At 53.2% G+C, this 8,644-nt stretch overlaps 1 protein-coding gene across 1 annotated transcript; it reads left to right on the top strand.

Moving 5' to 3' along the window:
• The first annotated feature begins 738 nt into the window (after positions 1–738).
• On the top strand, positions 739–4,374 carry Fzd2 (frizzled class receptor 2). The gene has a single exon (XM_013113147.3). The coding sequence runs from the start codon at positions 1,083–1,085 to the stop codon at positions 2,793–2,795; it is 1,713 nt and encodes a 570-aa protein (XP_012968601.1). The 5' UTR covers positions 739–1,082; the 3' UTR covers positions 2,796–4,374.
• The last annotated feature ends 4,270 nt before the right edge of the window (positions 4,375–8,644 follow it).

Genomic DNA, 8,644 nt, shown 5'->3' with positions numbered 1-8,644 from the left:
CGCTATGGGGCAATTACACCCCGGAGTCCCGGCCCCTTTAAGAGCCCCTTAAAGAGACAGGCTCTCATTTTTCAGAGGGTTACTTAAGGGTGTGTGAAGGGGGAGGGGCGAGGCAAACTTCTTGGGGTCCTTGTTTATGGAGAGGTTGACACTTTTACCTCGACTGTATGAGAAGGGGTCGAGAGAAGTCTTTGCAAACTGTTTTCTTACAAGCTTTTAAAACACACAGAGATTCATATTTATATATTTTTAACCTGGGATTTTTTTCACTAGATTTTATAAATGGTACCGGGCAAAGGGGGCGGCAGTTAAGGAGCCTGGGGGCGGGAGCAAAGAGCTCGTGTACCTCAGAGCGCCTGGGCTCCAGGACCCCAGATCAGGCTTGAGTTGCCCGGTTCGGACGCCACCCTGGGAAAACGTGTCTCGGGACCTCGCCTCGGCGACTCCGAAGAAATCGCGGATTGAGCAAACAGCCCCTAATATAATAATAGCTTGTCTCTTTAAAAAAGCAAAAGGAGGGGGGGTAGAGTTTTCTTGGCATCTGGTTTCTGATCTCATTATGTTGTGGTCGACCAATCCAGCCCTCGGGGCCGGTCCTCGAGTTTAAATCTGATTGGCTGAGAGCACATTTTGGGACGGAGCAAAGCTCGACGGGGCGGTTTCAAGGATCCCTTTGAAGGGGGGGGCTGAGGAGAGGGCGGGGCCGCCAGCGGGGGCCCCCTTGAAACCGACTAATTGGGATCGGAGAGGCCGAGGTGAGGGCTGAAGGAGGCACAAAGGAGTCGCTGGGTAGAGGAGGGTGGGGAGAGGGGAAGCCCAGAGGCTAGAGGAGGAGGAAGAGGAGCGAGGGCAGCGGTGCGCGGTGTCTCCGACCGCTCAGTCCGACCGCGGCGAGCCAGCAAGCGGGCGCGCCGCCCCCTCCCCCGCCCGGCCTCCCCAACTCTGCGACCGCGAGCAAAGTTTGCAAAGAGGCGCGGGAGGCGGCCGGGCAGCTAGGCGGCAGCGGGAAAGGCGCGCGGTCTCGGGGTTGGGGGCGGGGGCTGGGGGGCGCCCAGGAGCCGAGTGGGGGGGCGGCGGCCAGCATGCGGGCCCGCGGCGCCCTGCCCCGCAGCGCCCTGCCCCGCTTGCTGCTGCCACTGCTGCTGCTGCCGGCCGCCGGGCCGGCCCAGTTTCACGGGGAGAAGGGCATCTCCATCCCGGACCACGGCTTCTGCCAGCCCATCTCCATCCCGCTGTGCACGGACATCGCCTACAACCAGACCATCATGCCCAACCTTCTTGGCCACACGAACCAGGAGGACGCGGGCCTGGAGGTGCACCAGTTCTACCCGCTGGTGAAGGTGCAGTGCTCGCCCGAGCTGCGTTTCTTCCTGTGCTCCATGTACGCCCCGGTGTGTACGGTGCTGGAGCAGGCCATCCCGCCGTGCCGCTCCATCTGCGAGCGCGCGCGCCAAGGCTGCGAGGCGCTCATGAACAAGTTCGGCTTCCAGTGGCCCGAGCGCCTCCGCTGTGAGCATTTCCCGCGTCACGGCGCGGAACAGATCTGCGTGGGCCAGAACCACTCCGAGGACGGAACTCCTGCGCTGCTCACCACCGCGCCGCCCTCCGGGCTGCAGCCCGGCGCGGGTGGCACCCCGGGCGGCCCCGGCGGCGGTGGCGCGCCTCCGCGCTATGCCACTCTGGAGCACCCTTTCCACTGTCCCCGCGTCCTCAAGGTGCCGTCCTATCTCAGCTATAAGTTTCTGGGCGAGCGCGATTGTGCAGCGCCTTGCGAGCCCGCGCGGCCCGACGGCTCCATGTTCTTCTCGCAGGAGGAGACGCGTTTTGCCCGTCTCTGGATCCTCACCTGGTCGGTGCTGTGCTGCGCTTCCACGTTCTTCACGGTCACCACCTACTTAGTGGACATGCAGCGCTTTCGGTACCCAGAGCGGCCCATCATCTTTCTGTCGGGCTGCTACACCATGGTGTCGGTGGCCTACATCGCCGGCTTCGTGCTCCAGGAGCGCGTGGTGTGCAACGAGCGCTTCTCGGAAGACGGCTACCGCACGGTGGTGCAGGGCACTAAGAAAGAGGGCTGCACGATCCTCTTCATGATGCTGTACTTCTTCAGCATGGCCAGCTCCATCTGGTGGGTGATTCTGTCCCTCACCTGGTTCCTGGCCGCCGGGATGAAGTGGGGCCACGAGGCCATCGAGGCCAATTCGCAGTACTTCCACCTGGCCGCCTGGGCCGTGCCGGCCGTCAAAACCATCACCATCCTGGCCATGGGCCAGATCGACGGCGACCTGCTGAGCGGCGTGTGCTTCGTGGGCCTCAACAGCCTGGACCCGCTGCGGGGCTTCGTGCTGGCGCCGCTCTTCGTGTACCTGTTCATCGGCACATCCTTCCTGCTGGCCGGCTTCGTGTCGCTCTTCCGCATCCGCACCATCATGAAGCACGACGGCACCAAGACGGAGAAGCTGGAGAGGCTCATGGTGCGCATCGGCGTCTTCTCGGTGCTCTACACCGTGCCGGCCACCATCGTCATCGCCTGCTACTTCTACGAGCAGGCCTTCCGCGAGCACTGGGAGCGCTCGTGGGTGAGCCAGCACTGCAAGAGCCTGGCCATCCCGTGCCCGGCCCACTACACGCCGCGCATGTCGCCCGACTTCACGGTCTACATGATCAAATACCTCATGACGCTCATCGTGGGCATCACGTCGGGCTTCTGGATCTGGTCCGGCAAGACGCTGCACTCGTGGAGGAAGTTTTACACGCGTCTCACCAACAGCCGGCACGGCGAGACCACCGTGTGAGGCGGCCTCGCCTGACGGGCACCCCTCCCCCCAGGGCCGCACCGCACGGTGCCTTCCTTCACTCGGGAAGGGGTGCGCCCTATGGACGCCTATTTTATTTTTTTAAATAAAGAACAGTAAAAAAAAACATTTTATTTTAGGTCGCTTTTTAAAAAGAACTCTGTCCAACGCCCCCTCCCAGGTTTGTAATTAAAACTGTAAATAGTCTTTGTAAATTTAATTATATATTTTCTATTTAAAAGGAAAAAGAAAAAAAAAAGGGGGCCCAGCGAGGGCGCCAGGGCTGAAGAATGGGGTGGGGGTGGGGGAGGAGGTCTCGCCTTTTCTGAGTGCCCTTTTAAAAAGCCGCCCTGTGCTCTGGTTCGAATTTTTTGGTGATTTGGCAGGGCTGGGCCTGCTGGGAGAGGCACCTAGCTTGCGCGCTGTTTTTGTTGGCTTCAAGGAGTTGGGAGTTAGTTCCACTCAACTTCTATAAAAGTCGAATTTGCGAGCCTCCTCGCCAACGCGGGGCCTATGGAAGCTGTTGGATATTTTTTTTTTAACAAGAGTTGGATTCGTTTTGTTCTATTTTATTTCCCGTTCTCCCCACCCCCACCCCCTTTCACTCTCCTCATTTGTTCTGTCTCCCTCACTCGAAATCTGGAAACCTCCCAATCCAGATGCAGACGTGGAAAAACATACCGCTTTTAGGGAGAGGGTGGAGATGTGAGGAAGGCCTCCATCCCCCCAGCCCGCTCCCTCGCGGGCACCCAGATCCTTCTGTGGTTTCAGCTCCGTTCCACGCAGAGGATGGGCAACAAAACGCTTTGTGAAGTGTGTTTTGACTCCCTCCCTCCCAGTATACACACCATTTTAAGAACTACTCTCCTTTCCTGAATTTTAGGGATACACGCCCCTAGCCTCTGAAATGCGTTATTTGCAAACCCTGGGCCCCTTGGCTCGTCCATTCCTTTCCCTCCCGGTAGTCTGCTCCCCGCTGTGGCATCCAGGTTAGCAATTTTTAGGGTTGGGTTATGTGTTACGTGTGGGTTTGTTTGGGTTTTTTGTTTTGTTTTCCAAAAGCAGTAAAAAATGGTTGGGTCGGAGGGAGGGGAATGGATGGGCTGGTGGGAATTTTAGTTTTCTTTTGACAAAAGACTGGCCTTTAAAAAATAAAAATAAAAAGTTGCCCAGGAAAACAATAAAAATATACTGGGTTAAGTTTGCTTTAGAAGGCTTCTCTGGGCAGGCTCTTTGTGGCTGTAGGGGTGGGGTTGAGTGTTTACATGACATTCTATATCATAAGATTGATAGAATGTTTCTAACATGTTTCTTCCCCCTGTACACAAATAAAGTAAAAGATTTTTCCTTAAGTTAGCTGCCTGAGAGATGATATATTACGTATCTTTGCCGGTATGAGAATTTCAGTTTCTAACAAACATCAGTTTTCTCTACTCTTTGGAGTATTGTAGAATTTGGAGGCTAAAGAGCCGAAGACTAGTGTGCCAGAATTCTGCTGTCACCATGTCTCCTGTTTCTTGATAATAGTGCAAATTAAAACCTAATAATCATCATAATAAAGTGCATTTAATTATCTTAAGATCTAGCCCTTTAATTGTATTTAACAGGGTTGTAACTCCCCCCTTAACCAAACCACACCCCCTCCTTCCTTCTCCCCTTCACCTATTTGGTTGGGGGTTGGGCAGAGCGGGCTCCTTGCCCAAGGCCTCAATTGTTTGATTAAATAGTTATGGGAAAAGTGATTTCTTATCATCTCTTGTTGGCAGACTTGGGGACAAGGGAGAAAGTAAGTTGGAACCCTGGCTTCCAAGTGTTTGTTAGTTTATGTTGGGGGAAGGGAGATGGTGGTAATTGGAGTCATATGTGGGGCTTTGTTTGCAATTGCATTGAAGCCTGGGCATTTCAGTAGAGACCCCCTTCCCAAACATATAATATACTCTTTCTCCAAAGAATTTGTGCTAAGTTCACTAAGTCTTCAATATAAATTTGCCTTAACTATAAAAGTGGTGGTGTGGTTGGGGTGGTAGGAGAAGCAGTCTCACCCCCCTCCAGGGCTCCATTTCTTTCAAGTCTAAAAAAACCCCATGAAGGCTATAGGAAAGAGTTAAATTCCACACAATTGTGACTGCCTCTCCTGGCAATAAAGATGAGACCCCAGGAATCAAGTGGGGTTCCCCAGTGCCTGGGATGAAGTACAAAACAGGAAAAGGGGTACTGGTTTCTGCTGAAGATTTAGGGACAGCCCCCCACCCCTAAGATTACCATGGTCTTGGTTCTCTGCTTCTGTGACATCCCCTTCTGTGCCTCAAAAGAGATGTGAACTGGTGACAATTGCCTTTTCTTCCCAACTCCCTCCCCTTACCTCAAGGTCTCCTGCCAACACAGAGATACAGGGCCTGCAACAAGAGACAAAGTGGCTTTGTGACAGGGCGGGGGAGCCCCAGACCCTAAAGATGCAGCCCCCTCCTTTAAGAAGTGGCCAAGGAGCTGAAGTGCCTGGGAGAAAGCAGTGGGGGAACCCTCCCTGCATCCCACCCCCACTTTAATGAGACATCTGAAAGGGACTGTAGGTTAGGAAAGGCTTTAAAGGGAACCCAATGGCAAACTGCTGCAAGTTGTCTGAGCTTGAGATGCACCCAGAACAGGAGTTTCCACCGTTTGCAGAACCCAGAAAAACACATGGACTCAGGGTCCACTTTTGCCATTGCTAGGTCCTATACTTAGGAACCACTTTCCATTTTGTTAATGGGTTCTTCCTTCCCTCTGGAAGAAAACCTTGCTTTTAATGGAGGGAAGGATTGAAAAGAAAAACCTGGGCACTCTGGAGGTAGAGGCAGGCAGATCTTTGTGAGTACCCAGGTCAGCTTGGTCTACAGAGTGAGTTCCAGGACAGGCTTCAAAGTTACACAGAGAAACCCTGCCTAGGAAAAGGAAGGAAGGAAGGGAGGGAGGGAGGAAGGAAGGAAGGAAGGAAGGAAAACCTGGTAGGTCGCAGGCCACAGGTAATGTCTGTCTGTTGTCTCAAGTCCTAGAGGGACTTGGCAGCTCTGCTGTGGCTAGAGCTCTCCTTGAGACTTCCTCCTTACTGCTCAGACTGTTGTCCCCAGGCCCAATCCAGGCCTTACCTCAAAGACATTTCCATTGTTACAAACTATTAGTCCTTTAAGAGACTGTTAAAAAGCTAGACTCCGAGGCCGCTTAAGTTTTCTGGGCAAATTCTTCTATATCCCAAAGATTTGAGCTTTGTGTTCTTTTTAGTGAACATGTGGCTGCCAACTCCTGAATTATTAAAAGGGGAGGGCTCTCCGAGAGGTGTTGGGACTCTTGCTTCCGGTTGGATTCTGGATACTGCACGGGGGCTGTAGGGCCCGCATGTGAGCTCAAGGAGTCACACTCTTGCCACTCCAGGTCCCTGCTGCTCGCTGGGTCACCTCAAACTCCTATAGTTAAACTTCTGACGGAAGAGTGCACTGAGGCCACATAGGGACAATCTTTAGGTCTTTGGGGGTGGGAGAGACCAGCTCATATGAACTCACAATTTTGCATCTTAAGTTTAGGAGAGCTCCAGACCATTTGACCAATTCCCCTGCCCCAATCAGTCGCACTCATCTCTGCTGTGGGACAGAAATAAGTGTGATGGACATGGTAGCTCATACCTGTAATCCCAGCACTAGGGAGGCTGAGAGCGAGGATGGCTTTGGGTCCCAAAGTGAATTCTAAGCCAGAATAACAGTAACTACACATATACACGTAACATACAGGTAGGGTGAGGGACACGACTAACTGAACCTACAAAAACCGAAACCCCCCAAAGTAGATGGTTTCTAGGATGATGGGATTCTTCTGCCTCTCAGGTAACAAACCAACAGCCACAGCATAGTGCAATACAGCATGTTTGCAGAGACAAAGGACAGGTAGGTCTCTGCATCTGCCTGGGGAGAGATACTTAAGTGAGGCATGCCAACTGTGTGCACTTCTGCAGTTTTTCTCACTTCTGCCTGGTGTTCCATGGGCACAAAGGCCAAGGCTCCCATCAAGCAAGACTGCCATGCGCATAAGCTAGGTGATCCAGACAGAGTCACCCAGGAGCACATGTCAGATAAACCCTAGCACTTTCCCAACTACGTAGGATAAATTCCTGAAAGTAGAATTACTGGCTCAGAGGACACTCATTTCTTGAGAGCCTTATAACCTATTGTTATTAGCACTTTTCACAGATTAGAATGATCCCCCATGATCCTAGGTTTGATTTCTGCTTCTGAATGCCAGCCTAGTGTCTAGAGGCTCCTCAGAGTGGTGGTGAGCAACGTTTGTCTCATTCCCTGATTAGGACACAAATGTCTTACTTGCCTGAGTGAGCAGGCCACACACCAGGGCGGGACTGCCCCCCCCATAGGCTTTGAAGCCAGCTAATTAGGGCTAGGGCTGTCACAGCTGGCTTGCCCTGTGCCTCCCCTACTCCTCCCGAACCTCCTTGCCCCAGGTTCCCCACCTGAGAGCCTTCCCCAGCCCTCCTGCCCTCCCCTGCAGACTAGTCCTCCAAGCCCTCAGCAAAGGTACCAGATTTTGCAACCTGGAAGGGCGAAGGCAAAAGTAAATAAGATGAAGAAGGCGGGGTTCGGACAGTTTCCGCAAGTGTTGGCTACCAGTTGCCTGGGATGTCTCTTCATTCCCAGTGAGACCTAGTGAAGGGTCAACCTGGGCTGGGGGCTGAGCTCTGAGTCCTTTGTTTGAAAGCCAAAGCTTTCTGAAGGTTCCAGCTTCCCGATCTGGCCCTTATAATTAGCCCCAATCAGAGTGTTTATGCTGGGGCCTAGTGCGGAACTCAGAGCCCCTTGATTTCATTTAAAACCTGGGGAGAGGTGGAGGGTAGGGAAAGGGAGTTGTGTGGGGGCCAGCAAAAAAGAGGGGGATGTGGAAGGTGGTGACAAGAAGCCCCAGAAGAGGGAGGGATAAAAGAGCTCTGGGGGAACATACACCCCCTCTTTGGCCATGGCAGGGGTCAGGACACCTTCCCAGGATAGCTGACCCTCAGCATCCTGACTCAGGGCAGGCTCTGTGGGTGGGTGGGCTTATGCCAGTCGGAAATAGCTTGGATATAATTAACACAAGTAATCACCTCTCAGCCCAGCAGGAGGGAAGGGTGCAGGCCAGAGCCTGGCTCCCCCAGGAAGCTCTGGCTCCCATCCTTCCTCCTCTCCCTAAGGGCCTGGGGAAGCCAGGCTCTGCAGCTGCTGGAGGCAGAGTGTGGTCAGGGAAGGGATGTGGGAAAGGAGGCAGCTTATTCTTATCTCTGGCCTCCTGGGTGATAGAAGAGTGTGGGTTAAGATAGGAAAGCTGGGGCTTGAGGGGACGGCAGGAACTGTGGGTGGAAAGGAGAGAGAGAGAGACAGAGAGAGACAGAGACAGAGACAGAGAGACAGAGAGACAGACAGAGAGAGAGAGAGAGAGAGAGAGAGAGAGAGAGAGAGAGAGAGAGAGAGAGAGAGAGAGAGAGAGAGAGAGAGAGAGAGAGAGAGAGAGGATTCCAAGCTACTACTTCCAGGTGGCATGGGGGATGTCCCCACTGCCTAAGCATCAAAAAGCCCTCTCCGGTAGAGGTAGCTTGTAGGAAATTTTACCTTCAGGACTTAGTGTTTTATGCCAAAGGATCTGGGAGAGCTGTAGGCAGTGTGGAGGCAGAGCTCACAATTCTTTTACTTAGATTCTTCCAGGTCAGGATAGACTGAGAGTGTGACTCAGAAAAATACACGCCTACCATAGTGGGGGAGGTCCTAAATTCAATCCATAGCACTGAAAAAAGAAAAAGAAAAAAACCTACCAGATTCCCAAGGAGTGTCTGAAGTCCT

This window comes from Mesocricetus auratus, unplaced genomic scaffold, assembly GCF_017639785.1.
Source record: "Mesocricetus auratus isolate SY011 unplaced genomic scaffold, BCM_Maur_2.0 Super-Scaffold_100007, whole genome shotgun sequence".
In the NCBI taxonomy this organism is placed as follows: Eukaryota; Metazoa; Chordata; class Mammalia; order Rodentia; family Cricetidae; genus Mesocricetus; species Mesocricetus auratus.
The sequence above is the reverse complement of the archived record's forward strand: the minus strand, read 5'-3'. Positions and strand labels throughout refer to the sequence as shown.

What these genes read in the sequence shown, in the direction of transcription:
- Fzd2 (XM_013113147.3), top strand. Translation starts at nt 1,083, where the DNA reads ATGCGGGCCCGCGGCGCCCTGCCCCGCAGCGCCCTGCCCCGCTTGCTG.